Below are 22,273 nucleotides of genomic sequence, written 5' to 3'. Positions count from 1 at the left end.
ACATATGGTATAGGACACAAGCACTTAAAATGGTCTCCTATAAGCATTTCACGCTGATCCCTATCTAAGATGGCTCACATTCCTCTCATGGCTGGAATGTGCATTCAGACAATGGGCTGTTATCTTGTGCCTGGGGGTGACAATGCTTATCTCTCACTTCTCCACCAGACCAAGATGCAGGTTTTCCCAAAGTCTATGCTAGCATGTGGGCCATGAACCAGCACACATTTTCATTTGGAGGCAGAAATAAATAAGCCAGTGAGTGAGTTCTACAACACAGGAATTAGACTAGAAACTGGAGTTCAGGGTCCTGCTGGTGGGCAAGTTTAACAAGACTGTGCTTCCATAACAACAACAACAACAACAACAAGGTAATACTACATACTAATACAATGACTGGAAATGTACGTAAATTGTTACCAAACACAAGGACAAAATGCGATCAGATTTTGAAGCCTAAAAAGTTGTGACATGCAGAAGAATGTGTGATATACATGACATCAGCAGCATTGTTGAAGACGGTGCCACCTGGTGGTGTGCTACGAACATTACATATTTGGATCAAATTATTTAAAATAATATATTCAACACACACACACACACACACACACACACACACACACACATATATATATATATATATATATATATATATATATATATATATATATATATATATATTTCAACATTATTCTAAATAACATTGAAATGCGTTTAAAAATGAGATTTTTACTCGAAATATTGGTGCGATATCTTAAAATTAAGCAATTAAGTTATTACTTAACATATCAGTTTGAACAACAACAACAACACACTCTCTGAAACAATGAGATAATAAGTCCATCCATCCATTTATCCATCCATCCATTTTCTATACCGCTTATCCTTCCTTCAGGGTCACGGGGGAACCTGGAGCCTATCCCAGGGAGCATCGGGCACAAGGCAGGGTACACCCTGGACAGGGCGCCAATGAGATAGATACTAAGTCAAATTAATAAAATAACATTGAATATGACATAATGTTAAGAAGACAAAATCATGGGATGTTAAGTAGCAATAAAGACACAGAACTTAGACTTGTGGTTCAGGACGTCCTCACTGTTTGTAATTACATTTTTTTTTGTTGTTTGTTAATTTCATGGAAAAGTTGTGATACCAGACTCATCCACATGAGTGCAGTAGCCTGTAAACTTTCCTAAATGAAAGATAAAGCCTCTCTCTGCCTTTACAGCATTTTACATGTAAACATTTTAGTAATCAGGTAACTATATGATGTTCTTCTTGGTTAAATGTTACAGCTGGTCTATTAAAATCAATACAAAATTCATTAAAAAAAAAAAAAAAACCCATTGTAATTTGAGTGTAGTAGTTCCAGCATTTGTTATGAATTTACCACTAATCAAATGGACTATATTGTAACATGTTGTCCTAAACATAAACATAAATCAAATGTATTGTAATATTCAGTTAGCTGTCAGTTTATTCATTAGTAGATCATTATACCTAATAAAATGAGATATACACCGAGTGAGGTTTTTCAGTAGAATAATCTAGTAACAACAACCTTGCAACTCAATGAATAGTCAATATCATGCAATATTTTGTAATATATCTTGGACGCGTACACTGTACATTGCTAGTTAACCACAATTTTGTGCACATTTTCTTAGATTCAATGTTGAAAAATGGGCTGAATGGCACCACAGTTCCTGGCTCACCCTAATAAACCAGGGTTCTTCCATTCAATCCAAAAAGTGCCTTGTGATCAGTGTTAAAGTGCCAACCCCAAAATGTCACGATCTGCCATTCAAACACCTTTTATCCACCTTTATCTTCTGTTTTCCTTGACTTCTTTCCATCCATAGCCAGAATATTAAAAGACTGATTAATACGTAATGACTAGTATAATGCAGTTATACTGTACATCAGGTGGCTCTGTCATGAGCTTTATATATTTAAGTATATATATATATAAGATTTAATAGGCCAAGCAACTAAAACAGCTTTATTTTATAAATATATATGAATAAGTATAAATGTAGTGTTGGATAATGGGATTACATAGAAAACATTCAGACAGAATGAACAGAACAAATGAATTACAATGTTAAGATCTTGCCTCATGTGCATCTGGATTTAAAAACCCAACCATCTGTTGTTCAGGGTGTTTCATTTGCTCATCCTTGTTCTATGGAAAGCCATGTTTTTTTTTTTTTTACATAATGGGTTCTGCTTTCTAGCGATATGGTTTTGGGTTTTTTTTTTTTGTTTTGAACACGACTCTTGCTTATTAAACCATTACTCCATAATGCCCTTAAAAAGGTTTAACTCAATATATCAATAAGAGAATTAAATCCCTAGGTAAAGATATTGGCTAAAAATTTGGCCAATTTGATTACCCAGTCATCATGATTTACTTTAGGGGGGAAACACACACACACACACACACACACACACACACACCAAAAATACAGTAATATTAATCAGCGTAAATGACTCTTAGTGCGATCTGGATGACGATGGACAAGCACCTGAGTGAAAATGAGAAAAGAGCCACTTGGTGGCCAAAGCAAATGGCCGGTGCCTGCAGTTCATCCTGAGCAAGAACACACTTTCTCTGATCACCCGTTTCCTCATCTCTCATTTCATTAGTGTGCTGCTCTTTCTGCTGTGCTGGCCAGAGGCAGATTAGACAGACAAGGGTCAATCCTATTAAAGAAGTCTCTGTAAGCTGCAGCAATCACAGGATACACGGACACACACTCGCACACTCCTATAAGTCTCTGCCATCTCTCCATCGTATACTTTTCTTCCTTTGTCTTTGCTCCCTGTGTCTTCCTACTTCGTTTTCAGATTTTGGGCTTGTCCACTTGTCTGTTTGCCTTCCGGAAAATCTCCTTGATCTCTTCGGTCACCATTTCCTGCCAGTTATCCCTAAAATGGGAATATCACATTGAACATTAAAGGGAGGAGTGAAGAATTGGAGCTTTTAGAAAACATCCCTATACTATATCAAGGGACTTCAGTATTTATTGGGGGTGGGGGTGGGGGGGACACAAATTTTATTTGAAAAATAAGACAACACCGACGATTTGTGAATAAAACTGATATGTACAATATTTTCAAGTCACCGAGTGGAAAAGTTTGCATTGCCTTGGGTCCTGGGTGAAAAAATGTATACCTGTATTTTGCGGTTTGTCTAGAAAACAGTATTAAATGTTTAATTAGACATGATATACATATAAAACAGCAGCTGTGTCTGAATCTGCTAAATCTAAGCTCAAAACTTTGCATCTCCATTCCACATCTCGGATCAAGGGGCTTACTGACTTAAAACATTACAAATAAAAGCTCGTTTGAATCCGGAAAGCATTTTTTTTCACACCAAATAAACCAGCACTGTAAAACCGGAGAAGTTCATTTAACTCAAAAAAATTTGAGGAAACTAATCACCTCAACATTTTTAAGTTGATGAATCAATTTCTTCAAGCCGAATGCGCTTAAATATAACAACAATTTAACTCAAACTTTGTAAATTAAGTGTATTTAGCTTGAAGAAATCGATTCATCAGCTTAAAAATTTTGAGGTAATTTGTTTCCTCAAATTTTTTGAGTTAAATGAAATTATCCGTTTTTACAGTGCGCCTAAATTTTGAGTGAACAATACTATAAACCATAACAAGATGAACAAGGAGAACAATAAAAAAAAAAATCAAAATTTATATCACATTAAGAAATACCATTTGGACTTAAAATAAAAAAAAATAAAAAAAAATCAATATTACTTTCTTTTTTGTTATCTGTTTAAATGATATCTGGGGGGAAGGAAAAAACAAACAAAAAAAACACCGTCAGTTTTCATTAGGGTATGTAAACTTTTGCACTTACCCGCACATCACATCAGTTTCACTAAACATGCACTAGAATCAAAACGAACCAAACTAACTAAAACACGTACGCTAATAAAACACGAGGCAAATGACGAGACAACTACGCCAACGATTTCACAAAACTAATCATGCCGACTTTAACACCACACGTCACGATACAGCACGGCATGCAAGGCGCTACCTCCTCGCTTTCTGACTCAGAGGTTCAAGCCTTTTTCTCAGCTTTCTTTTTCTTGTAATCAGCAATGTCTTCAGCACTCAAACCGTGGTTGTCCCTGGTGCACAAAAGTTAACCGTCCAATCCAGAGTAAGTGTAAAGTAAAGATTAAATCAGTTCATTCCAGAAAACAAAACAAAACAAAAAACATCATCTATGACTATAGTGTAGTATTTATATATACAGTAGATCTAAATATGAAGTGTATTTTCTCAATGAAATCCATACGAGCGTTCACGTAAGATGGATAAATCGTTGTCTTACCCTGTTTTGATCTCAGGAGGCTTCGGTAAAGGCTTGGTAAAGTTCGTTTTCCCAACGAGCCAGTACGTTTCTTCAATTCCTTTACCCTGATCCATCATACATCGAATCCAACAAGATGCAATAAGGGAGAGTTTTAGGTCTCATCACACATTTTGAATGCACCGTTTTTCCGTTTTTTTTTTTTTAAATAAAAAATAAGCTGTTGTTGCATTACACTAGTGTGAACACTGCAGACCAAAGGAACACACTTGATGTAAGTGAACTGAATCAAAAGGATCTGTACCTTTAACTCTGTCTTTCCTCTAACTTCTATCTTGTAGCCCTCATTCATTGACTGGAGAATCGTCACAGTGCTTATGTTCACATGAATTCTATAAGCTGCAAGAAAATCCAATCCGACAGTGAAATCCTGGTTGTTAAGAGCACGTCCATACAATATCAGTATCTTATACCACAGCAACTGGTCAGAAGGTGTTTAACAGCCGCTCTGATGGTAGTTCTGTAGGAACAGCTTACACGGGGACTTGCAAGGCGGACTCTTATACAGTCTAAGACTATTAATAAACTGATTAAAGCATGTTATGTATGTACAAAAATTGTATAATCGATGATATGGTGAAACAGTTTCCTGAAAAGAGATGTTTACCGAACATTTACGGAAGGAGTCTCCAGTGTCAGTGCTTTGTAACAGGAAAGAGGAAAGAGACGCTGGTGATGGAACAACTGTTTTACATTCTACAGCGTTAATTATACAACAGTTAGTTGTATATTTAGTTGACCAATGAGTTACATTCCACAAATTTGATTGGTCGAGGAGTGTTTATATTTCCTATAAACGCACTGGGACGTTTCACTCTGCTCGTAGCATAAAATTCCACTTCCTAGCTCGAAACGGTTGCGACGGTAGAGTTAGGGATATCATCCAACAAGACTTTTCAGGAATAGAACTGTTAGCTTAAACGTGAAAGCTCGTCAGATGAAGATGGAAAGGAAGACGGGGTACCATTTATACCGGAAACACCTGCGGGGTCATGCCTGTGGCGAATCAGAGAATCAGAGCCGTGCCGATATTCAGTATAACCGCAGTCTTGGTCGTGCGATATTGCTTAAATATAACTATGAATGGATAAAAAGTATGAGGTATCATTCTTTAATAAATTTTTAAAAAGTGTCATCTAAATTGCTGTGGTATAAAACGAATAAAACACTTCAGATCGTGCTGTTATTCGAAAATAATTGACTTCTTGGTAGTAACAATTCTGTTTGCAAATACAGAATTCCTATAATGGCATGTTCTGAAATGTTTTATTCCTTACTTGGTATCTAGCAGTGTTGGGGAGTAGTTAATTAAAAGGAGTGCTGCCAGTAACTTAACCAGATTTTTCAGTAGCGTGACAGTAGCTCCGCTAGTTTAAAAATAGTGTAGCTTTTCCAGTAATGGGTTACGTTTCCAAACGAGCAGCGATGTAGGTACCGATCGTTACGTTTTTTTTTTTTTTTGTCCAATTATGACAGTGCACTTCATTGCATATCTTCATAGGAGGAGACCGTAAAGCGACCAACCACGTGGTGTATGGGGCGGGTAAATGATAATACCATAATAGATTACGACTGGGGTTTTTTCTGTGATACAGGGAATATTACTGGCGTTTTGTTATTTACAGGCAACACAACACAATATTTCAATTTATTTACAAATAACATAAATACAACAGTCTGATTGTATTTCTCAACATCTCGTTTAAGGGAGCAGCAAGAGAATAACGTTCCTGTCTTAACTTATTTAGTATTTATTATTATTTCAATGATTAATGAATGAATATATCGTCACATGTATTATTATTGCCTTATCGAAAGTATCAGTTATTCAAGTTCGACACTTATCCGTATTATCCTTTCTGAACTTCATGTGGCTTAAGGCAGGGGTTCCCAAACTTTTCCAGGGCAAGGCCCCCCAAATGGCATTAACATTTGACCGAGGCCGCCCTTTTGCACGACGTCTTTAAAACACATTAAAAATACAGACTTCTGAATATATCCCCCCCTTTTTTTTTAATTAATAATTACATCTTACATCTTTACATTACATTACATTAGGAATTGATTGTGTGTGTGTGTGTGTGTGTGTGTGTGTGTGTGTGTCTGAGAGTGAGAAAGAAAAAATCATGTATTTATTTATTTTTCACCAAATTATTGAGGCCCTCAGGCACCCCCTAGCGGTCCCCACGTTGAAAACCACTGCCTTAAGGAACCGGACAATAAAATCTTAAACCTTTGTATGTAATCTTTGCAAACCAAAGATTAAAATACTTCGTCCAGTGATTTTTTTTTTGATTATAATACGACGTCCAAGAGTTCAAGCACAAATATAAGGACGCATATAGAGCCGAGCACGATTGTCATTTTAAATCGATACGTAGCCTAACGTGCACATTAATAAACTCATACTTGTTCGGAATGATCTTTAAATTGTGTTCAATTTCTCTACGCAGAATTATACACAGTTATGTATAATGTTGCCCATTTAAGTAGCTTGAATGTAGTTCGCTACTTTGTGTTAGTACATTGCAGTGAAGCTAAGTGCTTTTTTAAAAGGGAAGCTTAACTACGTCAAACTACGAGTAGCTTGTAGCTTTAAAAGCTATAGTTTTAAGCTCGCTTCCCCAACACTGGTATCTAGTTTGTATGCAAAATCCAGATGTCATTTATTAGAATAGAACAGAATAAAACTTTTCAGAGTTACTCACGCAATCCCGTAGATTCCATACGAGAGGCGGTGTTGACGGTATCACCAAAAAGGCAGTATCTAGGCATTGTTAGACCCACAACTCCAGCAACACATGACCCTATACAGAGACAGTGCACTTTAAGCGAGTGCTAGTTTCATGAACACACTGCAGAAACCTAGCCTTAACTGCTTATTTCCAAGTCTCACACTTGCTTCTGGATACTGTAGATTTGTACATAAAAGCTGCTGCTGTAACAATAAAGACTGTCCTGTGCTCATCCCATACTCTTATTCGTAACCTACTCATTAAAATTCTATTCATCCTATCAACGTCTTTAGTACTACATTTATACATTATGCCTGTATCTGTGTTCTTTGGCATCAAGAAACTTGTTAGGAGATGTGAAATAACATGAAGACACTGTGGTAAGGAAGCTAGAATGTTATTGTGAATAGACAACTGGTGCCATAGACATCTCTCTATCTTGAGGGATGGTTGTTCGAGATTGATTTCGATGGCCTTATTTATATCTTTAATATATACAGTATAGCGACAGTTTAGAAAATTTTGTATTATTATTATTATTGTTTGCTCCTGTGGGCCAGATTACATCCAATATGAGTGTCTTGTTCCAAAGTATAAAAACAACAGATGTATTTTATCGGTTTGGTTGGAGCATTGCATCAAACCAAATAAAAGTATGTCTTGTCCAACGGAAGGAACTCAGTCTGCCTGGATCTGTATAGATAGTATAGAAATTTACAAGACCTCAATCTACAAGACAAATAACCTTGACATACTGTTACGAGACAGTCCAATGAACTTCCTGGTTGTAAACATAGACAACTATTCAGGTTCAAGCAGGAGTCGCCTACCTGAGTGAATGCCTATTCTTATCCTGACTGGAACTTCTGGCATGTGACGCATTTTAAAAGATCCCACAGAGCTCAGGATGTTCAGGGACATGTTGGCAATCTCAGCTGCATGCTTATTCCCATTCCTCTTTGGTAGTCCAGAGGCCACCATGTAGGCATCTCCAATGGTTTCCACCTACCAGGGAAGAGAGTTGTTTCCTAGGTTGCTCAGGTGAATAGATTAAAGTGCATCTGAACATGCCATTTTAAACCATTTCTTCAGTATTCCTAAGAAACTGGCGGATATAGGTTAGGAACATCTGCTGTAGATGATGTCAGACTGTACTATATGAGCCATTCCACTGAACGGGTGCCATTTCCGTCCCCAAGACATTTATATATGTATAAATATGCATGAAAATGAACTGAAAAAAACAGTTTTTTATTAAGCAAAGTGTCCTGCACATTAATCTGACTCCAAATGTCAAGTTTATCATTTAAAACATTAATAAAACCCACCTAGAACACTGTAAAAATAGCATTGCTTACCCGTCCCCACTCTCTACACTAAATGTAATGATTAAAATTCTTTAGAAATATTTTTTTGCATTGTTGTGTGACTCCATACATCAATTTTCTCCCCTTAAAAAATAAAGTTCAACCATTATTTTTTCAATTATGTTTGATCTATCATTTATCCAATTGTTTAATAAATTAAATGATCAAAAATACATATATAAACTTGTGGTTTGGGTCTCTTTTAAAAGGAAAAAAAGGGCTTTGCACTTTTTTATTTTAAATTTTTTTAAAATTTTTTTAGAAAAATACAACTCACGCGCATGTATAATGATTTTCTTAGTCCGGAATATCAGTTATTTGTACACATAACCAACCGTTTCTTTAAAATAAACACTTTCTTGAGGGGAAAACAAAGAAATGAGTTGAAATGAGCAACTCTTTTTAAATGGCACTTGAGTTTTGGTAACAGGACTGGAGAAAAATGCAACCATCTTCCACTTAGAAACCTTGTAAATAAATAAATAAATAAATAAATAAATAAAGTTACATAAGATGGACCAGTACACATTTTGAATTGTTAAATATGTGTGTTATTAGATTCAGTGTTTAAAAAAAAAAAAGATAAAAAAAAAATTAGGTTTCATTTGGAAGACTTAAAATAAGCAGATGGCACCCATTTGGTGGATTGGTCTGTAGCGTGGTTTTACTGACTCTGCTTGATGCAAATATAAAACTTTATTGAATTTTACCGTAAGTAACCTTAGCACATAGCTAACTACCCTGGATTGGTAACAAATAGTTGCAAATTGGATTCATCAGTCTTTATTTGCAATACCACACTCTCAGTGAGTGTTTTAATAGTAGCTGAACCTGTCAAAATATACACACTCACAACTTTTGGTCACTGACAAGCTAGCTAAATTCCTTAGCTAGCTTAGCATGCAGAATCTGTAATTCTCGTTTAGTTACCACCTCATAGGTTCAAGATCTTGAGTCTTTTTTTGTGAGATTTCAAACTTCATTTCATATATAACACTCTCCAAATGAATATTTATGGGATATATTACAAACTCACTATATTAAATAATAATAACAAATATATTAAATGTAAAAAAAAAAAATCTAAGTTAGCAGTTAAAATTAGCACCATGTTAACATTTAAAATTCACAATTTTTTAGTCCAATAATCCTTTCAGAGTCTACCTAAACAGATTCATCCATACTGAGCTTACCTTGTATACATCGTGGTTAGACAACACTGCGTCAAATAGTGTATAGAGGTCATTGAGCAGATCTACAACCTCGATTGGATCGCTGAGTGAGGAGATTGTTGTGAAGCCCACTATGTCACTGAAGTAGATGGTAACCTGGTCAAAGTACTCTGGCTCCACAGTGGCACCTGTTTTCAATGCCTCAGCCACAGACCTGCAAGATGCCAGGCCTCTTGAATAAGACTAGAATATGTGATCTCAGAACCATTTCAAGCAATGTGTGCATACTGACCATAAAATACCTTGCAACTTCGAACCGTTTCTTCTAACCACAAACAAGAGAATGCTAGCTATATATGTAACTGTGCTTCTATGAACTCTATGTACATAACTGTGAGGCACCACACCTCCTGAGTAGCCACAGAGGGGTGGTGCGAATAACCTGTATACCTTCTTGCGCTTGAGACCTTCTAAAAAAGTCAGAAAATGACCAAATGACAGAAAGTTATGCTGTATTTGTTATAAATATTGCTGTCAAACAGCCATCCTTTCCTGGAACCTCCATGGGTTCTTACTTGGTCAGCACTGATTCAGAATGATGGGCAACTCTGGTATCTACGGTTCATAGAACCACATTTGTAACCACATGTGCAGCTTGCATTCTATTTTACTCTTTCTAACTGCCAGAGGTGGTGAGAATCAGTGCAATAGAGTACTGTGTGTAATGCTATGACAAAGTATCCACCAGGGTGTTCTGATCAAACTAAGGTCTTCCCGGCCATCTTGGGGCCACAAGCAGCACTCTGAATCCTGTGCGGCAGACGAGGGAAGAGGAGGCCAGTCATGGGGAAGTGCATTTTCTCCCAGTGGGCTGTCTAACTCCAGCAGGGAAAACCACATTTGGCAATAGGTTGACTTGGAATTGGTGAGTATGCCTTAATTGGCAAGTATGCCTAAATCTTTACCCTGATAAGTTGCTTGTAGTGATACTAACCATGGATAGGTCCACACTGGAGCTTCTATGCAATGAAGAGGGAGATGTGCAACCTTGTGCAGTCTTAATGATTGATTGAGAAACTGACTATGTTGGCTGAACCAAAATATGCCAACATATTCCATACAACATGGAGCAGCTGTGGCTCAGGTGGCAGGGCGGGTTATCCACTAACCATAGGGTTGGAGGTTCGATTCCCGGCCCGCATGACTCCACATGCCGAAGTGTCCTTGGGCAAGACACTGAACCCCAAGTTGCTCCCAATGGAAAGTAAGCGCCTTGCATGGCAGCTCTGCTACCATTGGTGTGTGTGAGTGTGTGTGTGAATGGGTGAATGAGACACAGTGTAAAGTGCTTTGGATAAAAGCGCTATATAAGTGCGCCATTTACCATTTAACATATTCCAATAAGGGAAGCATCTGTGGTTACTATCACTCTGATGGGGCATTGTTCTCAATTAGACCGCTTTCTTTAAAAAACAAAAAAAGCCTTGCAAATCCAGAAAGCTAGAGCTTGCACTGCTTGCGCTAAGATGAAGCCTCTGTTTTGTAGTAGTTAGAGTATAGCCACAGGTGGATAATATACTTCTGAAAAGCTTCTAGTTCCAGCAAGCTAAGTGGCCTACTGTTGCTGCCTGCCATCAACAATTCATGTGTGAAGTAGGGTAGAAAATGTGTGCAAGTAGGGTAACAGTGATCTGCTCCTAGATGCCAGTCATCAAGTACAGCAATATCCTGATACCCCAGGTATCAGGATCATGGCAGAGCACTTGCACACATTTCAAAAACACCCATGGTGCTAAAGAGAGGCCAAAGGATAGAACTGGTAAAGACTCGAATTGTAATGCCTTGGAAGGCACATCTTCTGGGGCAATAGTTTTATGACATGAACCAGTTTTGCCCAGCATGACATTCTTGAGAGGTTTCAGTATGCATGCAGATGGACACAAGAAGGTATCCAGATGATTCTCACCATCCCTGGTGTTTAGGAGGGGTAAAATAGAACCAGCTATATTTATTTATGTGAAAAAATGAAGTGCATATCTTTTTTATTAGAACATCACATCTTATGCATTGAATAGATTCTTACTGTGGGAGCATTTCAGTCAGGAGTTTCTCTGTCCGCTGTTTCTCTATCTCCAACTCCTCTGTCCTCTCCCTAATTAGATCTTCAAGGTTCGAGGAGTACTGCTCCAGCATGCGCAACATAGAGTCTATGATGTTGGTCTTCTTTCCTTTGTTTATAAGCTTGAACTGTAAAAGAATTAAGAAAAAATGAATATTGAGGATGAATGTCTATTCAGTTCTAAATGTACGTCTGAGAGATGAAGTATATAGCATTGAATGAATTATGCATTCAAAGGGTCATTTTAAATGTACAGTATACTCCCATTTCTTCTCATTTTTGACCACTGGTAAGCACTAAACTCTTACATGAACAAATTCAAACTACCGACTATGCATTAGGCCAATGTGTTAAGAGGAGAACGCAACAGCTCAGCTGTTCCCACATAAGCTGGCAGATGTCCAGATTGGCTGTTAAATCACTTATATCCTCTGACACTGCACTCATGTGAAGCTCAGACTGCTGACCCTGTACTTATACTTGTATGAAGCACACTAGCTCAATAAACTAATTGGAAGTAACAAAATGCAGTTCTGGCAATCTACCTGATCAAATATTTCATCAAAGGCAGGTCTCCTGTCAGGCTGTTCACTCCAACACTGTTTCATCAGCTGGATGCACTCCAGGGGAGCCTGGTCCGGAGCAACTGTAGGCCTGCACATGGGGGGAGGTTTCTTCACCTTCCTAATGATCTCTGCAGACAGTACAAGATACAAGCTTAGAGATCTTATGGGGGCCAAGATATGCAAGATGTTACCAACTGACCAGAACACCAAACAAAATCTGAAAACACAAAAAACCAAACAAGACAACACAAACGCCAAGTATGTCAACACTACATTATCACAATGCGAAACCAATTCCTTCAACACAACAAAATTTTCTCACAGTGGAAGTGTTTGGAAATGTTTCCCTTGTATTGTGATGTGTTCATTCAACTAACCTTCAGGTGGCAGTCCAAGCATGCAGTATGGAGCACCACGGACAACCACTTCTTGGAGTATGATGGCAAAGCTATACACATCACCTTTAAATGTCCCTTTCCGTTGGCTCTCAGGGTCTCTGAGAAGTTCAGGAGCTGTCCAGAAGAGATCTGAGGAACAAGGGCAGGCCTGAAACCATGCTTGTTGCCATGTGATAGTTTTGGACACTGAGTAAACTTTATTGGTAGGAAATAGAGCAGGATCATACCTTCTGGTGAATGTTCCTCTTTTGAAGCTTTCTGGGATTCAAGCAACTCATTGAAACCATAATCTGTGATTTTGAGCACAAATCTTCCGTCCACCACACAGTTGCGTGACTTTAGTCGGCCATGAGGGAATTCTCGATGGTGGAGGTATTTCATTCCCTGTTTGAAACAGAACAAAATCCTCTTAGACTTTTGTTTCTAACCATTAAATATCATTAAATATATCATTCGAGTATTAGGACAATAGAATTATATCATTTTGTATTCTCTATGGATTTTTATTATTAAGACAAACTTAACCAATTATAAGCTCCTATTCTCTGGTACACGTTTTCATTAATAAGATGAAGTCTAGACACCTTGATGAGGTCCAAAAGCAAGGAGGACTTAAACATCCAGTCTAGTTTAACATCATCGTTGCGTAGTAGGTCCTGCAAACTTCCTCTTGAGCAGTGCTCAGTGACCACGGCAAACATGCCACAGTCACTGAAGAACCCAAGAAACGGGTTAACATTCTCATTCCTGAGATCCTTCATCTGAAGACAAACCAAATAAAAATACATTTAAAAGCCTAGTGATTAGTGTAAACAGTTCGAGTGACACTGTTGCACATACCTTTGTAAATATTTTGGTGGTACTCTGCTTGACTTCCTTGAATTGACCCTTCTCAAATTTCTTCAGCCACACCCAGTCACCCTGTGGAAAAAAAAGTCTTGATTATTAACTTTCTAACAAACTCTGAGGACCCACAAATGTTATGCTTTATTATGTCCTACCTCATAGACGGCCACGTTGGAGGTCTCATGAGTTGCCGTTGCCAAACTGTTGACCGAGTGTTCAGCCGACTTCATGCTCTTCTCATCAGCGACACTTTTTACTGAGTCACTGAGTTCCTCCAGGGTGATTTTCTGAAATAAATCATGAAACGATAGAAGTTAAAGGAAAAAAAAATCCACCATGGATGACTTGCATATTAATCTTTATAATTATTATGTGATTTTCAGCGAAATCCGAGATTTATTTTGTTGTGAAGTTCTGAGTTGTTTTTAAAACTTATTTCATCTCATATATTGGCCTATTTTCGCTTTCCACAGTTTGATAAATTATCCACAATGCTGGTCGACTACCTGCTCATATTGATGCAGTTGAATTTAGCCTTTGCTTCATCTTTACCTAAAGAGAGCAATGCACTTTAGTCCTTTAGTCTGTCCAGCATTCTCAAGTCTCCATCTGTACACTTGCTCAAACAGATCAGCTTCCAAAGCTTTAACATTCCTCCTCTCACTTCCATCAACATCTTCACGCTTGCCATCTCTCGGATTGCTACCTACCCAAGCCGAGTCTCTGCTGTAACTCGGTGATGTAGCTGTATTGGGACTTTGAGTCCAACGTTTGCACCCGCCAGCATCTCCACTACTTCTACACTGGATTTCTCAATAATATGACTTCGATCATTGCTGGAAAATGGTGAATGGGAAAAGAAGCTCCTGCTCTTTTGCTTTTAAGCGCTAACAGCAAAACCTGATTGTTTTCCCTTACGTTTGAGATCCCTGAATTTGTTTTCCTATTAAATATCAATGTAACCACACTCGCAAGAGCAAAGTCCCATCAGAGCGGCATACGACCGCTAACTTCTCACAGGATTAACAAAAATACAGCATCAACCAAACAAATTTCAGGTGGTCCTTTAAGCTTTTAAAGCTTTTAATATAATCAAGCAACAAACCAGGTTAAAGAGTCACAGTGTACCCGTTTGCTTAGCTGGGGATTGATGAAACTGAGATCTTCAAGAGTAAGCAAGATCCTGTTGGGTCCTTTCACCAGTTGGAGTTGTTGGATTCGCCTCCTGCCAAAATAAAACGTACAGTTCATAATCAGTCTCCGTGCCCCTGTGTATCAACTATTTTCCAACACAAAAAGTAATACAGGCATAATTTACCTTATGAGTAAACTTATCCCAGTGGCACCAATAATGAAAATGAAGACGATTGCAAACACTATGATGACATAGATTACATCCACACCTAGGATAAAAACATCAAGGTTAGATTATCAGGTCAATCTAAATCAGGCGCCATTTATAGTAGCACACAAAATCCATCTTCAAAGTTAGACCAATATTCGTAACATTAATTTGTAAAATAAATAAATAAAACAAGTTTCTCTCATGACCCCATTTGTAAATCAAGCAACCACACATGGGGTCATGACCCCTAGTTTAGGAACCCTTGGTTTAGACACATGCAATCATTTTAACACCTGTTATTCCAGGCACACTTGTTTAAGTACCTCCAGTGCAGATGGTTTTAGGATTGAACCAGCAGCTGGAGTCAGCAGAAGGAGAAGAACCCCCGGGATAGTGAATGGACCTGCCAGCATAGCGCACCATGTTTGAACCAATGTCCACCATATAGCAAAGGTACAGGTCAGTCCCCCAGCCATCCGAGTCCAAGATGACATAATTGGTCTGTCCATCGCCCTGTGAGTCAATCTGGATGTTCTGATTGAAGCCAGGAAATGTCAAATTCCGAGTGTAAAAGGCCAGATTGGTTCCTGAGTACCACTGACCGGCTCTCCTGGTGTTGTGCATGGCTTTGGCAAGGAGGTAAAGACCATTGTAGATTGTACCAAAAAGGGGAGAAACCTGAAATTCAGAAGTATGCGAAAAGAAAAGAGTTTTTACAAAAGAGAAAACTAAGTTTTCAGACAATTCCCATTTCGTAGCATAGATTAAGTCATATAATAAATACTGAGTGTATTATAGGGCACTTTCACATTTGGTCTGAATACTTGAGTCCACACCAGGACAGATTCTGGGCTATTTAGGGGGAGGGGGTTATAATCACAGGTTTGCGTTCATATAGAAACATTCCTTTCGAACTATGGATCAATAGTGCAATTTCATACGTCACGTACGTATACGCAAGTTTGCAAAGGCACTACGTTTATTTATTATTTTTTCTGTACTACCAACATTCAAGTGGTGAAGAACAAAGCTTTTATGAATGCGTGGCATGTCATCGTGCAAGAACACCTGCAACTGAGGAGACATTTTCTTAAAAGAAGATTTCTATTCATCCAGGCCAACAAGAGTTGCAAGTTTTTTTTTTTAGCAGTTTTCTCAGCACCAAAAAGGAGAGTTAATTGCAGCACTCCATTCTTATGAAAGTGTGGTTTATACTGTATGTAAATTAAGTGGTCTGTTTCCTCCTTTGACCGTCATGACCATTTCCCTGTCATCACAACAGGAAGTAACCTTACATGTTACACCTATCACACTGCTCAATGCGCAGTGGATAGCTTCCACATACTGTATGATGAGGACTGTATCATGATTTGATGGAAGCAAGCCCTAGACCTACATTTTCTGTGGCACTGGGGTAATCTTGGAGCAAATGGCCCTGGTTCTGAAAAAACGCTGTGTGAACACAACCTTAAAGTCATTCAGATATTTTAAATAAGGATTAAAAGTAATGTCATCAATAGAGATAGGTCCACCTCCGCACCTCCAGGGTTTGGGGTTGGGGGTTCGATTCTTCCTGCCTTAACCCTGTGTGTGAGGAGTTTGAATGTTCTCCCTGTGCTTAGGGGTTTCCACTGGGTACTCCGGGTTTCCTCCCTAGTCCAAAGACGTGCGTACACTGCTTGGCATCTCTAAATTGTCCGTAGTGGGTGATTGGGTGTGCGTGTGTGTGTGTGTGTGTGTGTGTGTGTAGTTGTGCCCTGTGATGGGTTGGCACCCCGTCCAGGGTGTCCCCTGCCCTGAGTCCCCTGGGATAGGTTCCAAGCTCCCCCACCACCCTGTGTATTATAAGCAGTACAGAAAATGGATGGATGGATGATTATGAATTTGCCGTTCCCTCACCTGCTGAGGATCCTGGGTAATGGTCAACTCCTGATGTTCTTTGGCTTTATTAAAGGCCTGGTTGAAGGACATCAGATCTGATGCTACTGTAATGGTGAGCACGGCATCATATGCTGTACGTAGCTTGGTGTTTTTCAGAATTTCAAAATAGGAGATATTGGTGTAGGGCAGGCTGTACAGTAGAGCGTCATATGGTATAAAGACATAGCTGCCACTTGTTAACCCCAAGTCATAGGCCTTTAGCAGGAAATTCAGCTGCTTTTCACCGCCAATCAGCACCGAATGCATGCACATGATGATAACTGGGAGATAAAAACACGTTAGAGCTGTAGAAGAGCTTCATCAACCATTCAATAACACTGCATTTAAAGCATACCCAGCTTGGTAGAACATTCATAAGAACATTCATAAGCATTGCATAAATATTTTTGGCTTATGTCAAAACCTGTGAAAATAAATGCTTTAATGAAGTATTCTGTGTAAAACTTCTTACGTTGTCTTTACATGAAAGAGAGAAAAGAGACCTCAGTTTTATTATTATGAGCTGACTGCACCTTTTAATCTTATCTTGAAATGATTTTTGCCTTATTAAGACAATCATGAAGTACTGAAAAGTGCTGATGGTCCATCCGCACTCAAAACTCTTATGATTTATTTTTAGATTATTCCACATTTATTCTCAGCCAGTTCCCACCCACCAGCCAGGTCTCCTCTATCATACAACAGCTACCAACCGGGGAGGGTGAAGTCTATCACATGCTTCCTCTGAGACATGTGTAGCCAGACGACCGCATCTTTTCAAACTGCTGCACACGCATCATCATCATGGCACTGGGTAACGAACTCGGAGGAAAGTGCTATCTGCGCTTTTCTGCATGCATGAGCTCACAGATGCCCATGACTGGCTAGTGTCACTGTAATTGATAGGAGGGTGAGAGACCGTATGCCCCTCCAACCCAGACAGCATAGCCCATTTTGCTCTCCTGGACTCCCGGCCACAGACAGCAGTGGTCTCCGATCTCGAGCACTTTGAATGCTTTTAATGCCCACAAATTTGATTAAATGTATATTCATAACAATATTATGAAGCACTATTTATACTCAACAGGGTCATCAACAGGTTTCTCAAAAAGAGGTTACTCAAAAGAGTACTTGAAAATATTCTTTAGTAGAACTGATAAACTTTCATTAATCCAACTGCCTGTAGACGATGTCTGTAGAAGATATTTATGCAGTGACAAACATTTCTGTGAATTATTTAGCTTAACGCTGTGCTCTGCGATAGATTGGTCCCATCCAGGGTGTACCCCACCTTGTGCCCGATAGGGTCTGGGATAGGCTCCAGGTACCCCGTGACCCAGTAGGATAAGCGGTATTGAATATGGATGGATGGATTTAGCTTAAGGCAAGTCATCAGGCCAGAGACTAGCTGCAGGGCTTGAGACATTACATCAGTAAGGGGAGATATTTCAGACTTTGACGGCATCCCAAATCACATACTATGACAGTATGTACTTCATTCGCTTGAGTACCTAGGCTACTGCTCGGCCGTTGATACAGTTTGTATACCAGTATATGTGTATAGTATGAGAACAATCTGGACATACTACATCCGCCATGTTGGCATTGTCAGAGCCGACGCGCTGACAACTCTTCCACACAAGTCCTGTTGCATTATGGGATAGCGCAGTATCCACAGTGTTCACTGGATCCATACTGCAGGATCGACGCGGAAGCAATAGGTCATCTGGGTATTTCCCACCTACTGTTTTATGAATACTGGGAATTTAGACATACTACCCCTTTGGCCTACTGTAGACTCTCTGGTCTGATTAGTGAACTGACGGCATGGCTTGTTTTTTTTTAAAAAGTCAGAGACGAAAATATAATGTTTAAAGATGAGTGAACTGAGATGTGTTTATCAGATGTGTGTGTCATCAATTCAGAGTCTTCAGGAAAGAGGAGTTTCTGCTTTATGGTTTCTCGGTAAGCTGCGGCTTTTGTTTTATTCATTTCACGATCGAGAAACACAAGAGGCTGCTGACGGAGCGACTGTTTATAGCTGGTCTAAATTATGAGCTAGCAGGAACTAACTTGACTCGCAGACCTTCCATAACATTACTGTAACTCTAAATGGTTAAAAAGCACGATGTGTCGTTCTTTACGTATGTACACGCAAATCAGTATGGTATACTGTACCATCGCACCACTCCGTCATGGATTACTTATTTATAACGGCACACCTCATGCGGTTTTATTCCTTACATTCAGTATATGCCTTATTCCAATTGGTGACTGCTTGAATCAATTTCGAATCAGATTTTGAAGCACATTTCAGGCTGATTTAAATTAGAACATCAGGACAATATAACTATGCAGGTTAGTGCATTTGATTTAAGTGTTGTGTCAACAACAAATTTGATGAAAGCAGCAGCTGAGGCTTATCAGAATAAGCCTTTATAAATATGTATGTAGGTTTATGTCAGTTGTCATAAAGGGCGTTTGCAGGTGTCATGTGGGCCTATGAACTCTTAGGTAGAGTGTTACCACATGACCATCTGCATCCAGTGCTCATAACATAAAGTGGAATGTTTTAAGCAGAACTATCTGACCTTATAGAGGGAACCATAACATCGACTTTGCTTTACCTTTGATGTCTCCGGCTTTCTGGATGTTTCTCAGTGTATTCTCCATCTCTGTGTCGTTATTTCCAATTGAGGCAACAATGCCTATGGGAAGTCCCTGACTCCTGAGAGAGCTGGCCAGTTTGCTAGCAGTGTCGACCCATATATCCTCATTAGAGGACACGATGCCGATGTTGGCCCAACTGAAATACTTCAAAACAGTATACAGCACCCGTGTAGGCGACGGCAAGATCCGGGCGAATGTTGGGTAGCTCTGAATTCGATCGAGCTCATAGTTGATGCAGGCCCATGAAAAAATCGCTTTATCCCAGTTCTTGCCCAGGAGCGTCGCCGCATTACAGTATCCCGGATTCCCAGGTCCGACGAAAGCATCGGCTTCTTTTTCATAATACACAAACGTCGTCAGAGCTTTTGACGTTTCGCAAGGTTCCTGGAGAACCACAAAGTCCATCGTACAGCCCAGGTCCAAACTGGCATCCCTGTTTATTCGACTAATGGCTAACTTTGAAGCCACAGCAGGTAAAGTTTTGGAATAAACGGGGTCGCAATTCCAAGGGCCGACGACCCCGACTTTAAAAATGAGGCATTGCACACAGCAGGGAAAAGTCAGAATGGCAAGAATCGTCCATAAGTTGAAAAATGGCAGTGTTGAAAGGCTGTGCTTGCTTCTCAGGACGTTACAACATGGACAGCTGGATAAATCCAACAGTGCGCCTCCAAAATGGAGAGGAAATTGTTGCATTGTCCTCTTTTTGTATCCGTAATGATCGGTGGATTTTACACGACCATCTTGGAGGCCAGACTAAAGTATAGCTGAAAGCATGAGACAGGAATGTCATGTTATTGCTTTTCTTTTTGTCTGACCACTTATTTCACACTCTTTATGTTTTGAATTCAATCATACATGTGCACTCATCGGGTTCTGTGACCTAGAAAGCAATTAACAATGTGAAAAATGAAAAGAATATACCTGGACTTACCATTAGCACCTTGAGACAAATCCAGAAGTGATGAAGCTCATATTCCTCCAGAGTTTGCTTCAGACTTTCAGACTTTTTATGACCATTTCTGAAGTTTTTTTCCCCCTCCAGACCTACTGTGTGTTTTCCGTCCACAAAAGCAGCACCATATAACTATCTCTCCAAGCGCAGCAGCAGAAAGAAACAACTTCAGCACCCAGGAGAGATCCTTAGTGCCTGCTGTTAGTAACCACGTACACACCGTTTACACTCAACCCCCTCAAACCCAAAAAACACCGACATTTTCTTGTCTCACTGGAGGCCTGAAGTCCATCAAAATCATTGTCCATTATTTTAACTCTTGAATGTTACCTCAATCGCTGTATTGTCACTTCCTCCATCCTCCATGAATTGGAAAATTTGGAGTGATATAATTGCATTAAAACAACAAACAAACAAACAAACAAACAAACAAAAACCTAGTGTTAATTTTCCTTAAGAAATAATCACACTCTCAAGTCTTTCGTAGTCATTCAATTAAAGTCTTCTCAAAGTGACCCCAGGCTGTGACATCACCGTGAGCCCCGGGTCTAATCCATACTTGGTGAGGCGCAGTGTAAGAGGATTGTAGATGAAGCTTGCGTTTATGCTTCACAGGGTTCTTATTCACCGAGAGAGCAATTCATTAACTTTGAGTAATATGTGGAAAATAATTTGCAATAAATTCTGAATAACTGGTTTTGTGTGGGGATGTTAATGATGTTAATGTTAATTATAACGTGTGATGTTTTCTCTTTTCAAGGAAATATGGACATTAAATACGGATACTCAATATCAAGCCATAGCTTAATTATTCCTCGGCTGCCCCAGTGACATGGCTGTTCTGACAATAGAGCAACGGTTAAGAAAAAATTCTTAAACTCTGGAATATTGCCTTTGTCAATCTGTCATATTTACTAAGAACAATAAGTATCAAAAACTAAATGTTCATTTCAACAAGTGGAATGCCCTGTATACAATCAAACATTCGACATCATGCAAAAAAAAGAAGTAAATATTAACGTGAAAATAAATCATGTGGAAAATAAAAGCACATGCACCACGTGAAAAATTAATATCTGAAAATAAACGAATCGTATGTGAAAACATAATGTGAAAATTAATGAATTGTATGAATCATATGTAGAAGTAAATGAATCGTGAAAGAATCACGTGAAAATAAATGAATCGTATGTGAAAACATAATGTGAAAATTAATGAATCATATGAATCATATGTGGAAATAAATGAGTCACGTGAAAGAATCTCATGTGAAAATAAATGAACCATGTGAAAACATAATGTGAAAATTAATGAATTGTATGAATCATATGTGGAAATAAGTGAATCGTGGAAGAATCACATGTGGAAATAAATGAGTCACGTGAAAGAATCGCATGTGAAAATAAATGAATCGAGGAAATAAATCACAAGTAGAAATAAATTAATAAATTGAACGTAGATGAATCATATGGAAAAATAACTTGAAAATTAATAAATCATGTAGAAAAACAATGTGACATTAGTGGAATCATGTAATCATGTGAAAATAAACACACATAAAAAAATGAATCATACATTTAAAAAAAAAAGTGAAACAATCACATAAAAAATAAAATAAATCATGTAAAAAAAACATCACTTGAAAAATGACGTGTAGAAATAAATCACAGGTGAAAAATAAACACGTAATATATTTGAAAGATGTGAACTTAAATGTGAAAATAATTGAATCATTGGTTTAAAAAAATAATAATAATCATATTAAATAAA

General features: G+C 38.6%; 1 protein-coding gene across 1 annotated transcript; it reads right to left on the bottom strand.

Moving 5' to 3' along the window:
• Positions 1-2,849: 2,849 nt before the first annotated feature.
• On the bottom strand, positions 2,850-20,282 carry gucy2f (guanylate cyclase 2F, retinal). Its single transcript, XM_053647480.1, has 18 exons — positions 19,506-20,282; positions 16,858-17,159; positions 15,282-15,636; positions 14,932-15,016; positions 14,742-14,838; positions 13,769-13,900; positions 13,608-13,688; positions 13,352-13,528; positions 12,995-13,151; positions 12,747-12,896; positions 12,349-12,497; positions 11,768-11,931; positions 9,706-9,898; positions 7,976-8,150; positions 7,119-7,217; positions 4,655-4,749; positions 4,372-4,457; positions 2,850-2,934 (listed from the first exon to the last, which is right to left on the bottom strand). Exons 1-18 carry the CDS (start codon positions 20,242-20,244, stop codon positions 2,850-2,852), a joined length of 3,321 nt encoding a protein of 1,106 aa, XP_053503455.1. The 5' UTR covers positions 20,245-20,282.
• Between the last annotated feature and the right edge of the window lie 1,991 nt (positions 20,283-22,273).

Source organism: Ictalurus furcatus, chromosome 17 (assembly GCF_023375685.1).
Source record: "Ictalurus furcatus strain D&B chromosome 17, Billie_1.0, whole genome shotgun sequence".
NCBI lineage: Eukaryota > Metazoa > Chordata > Actinopteri > Siluriformes > Ictaluridae > Ictalurus > Ictalurus furcatus.
Note: the sequence above shows the minus strand (reverse complement) of the source record. Positions and strands in the feature narration are given on the sequence as shown.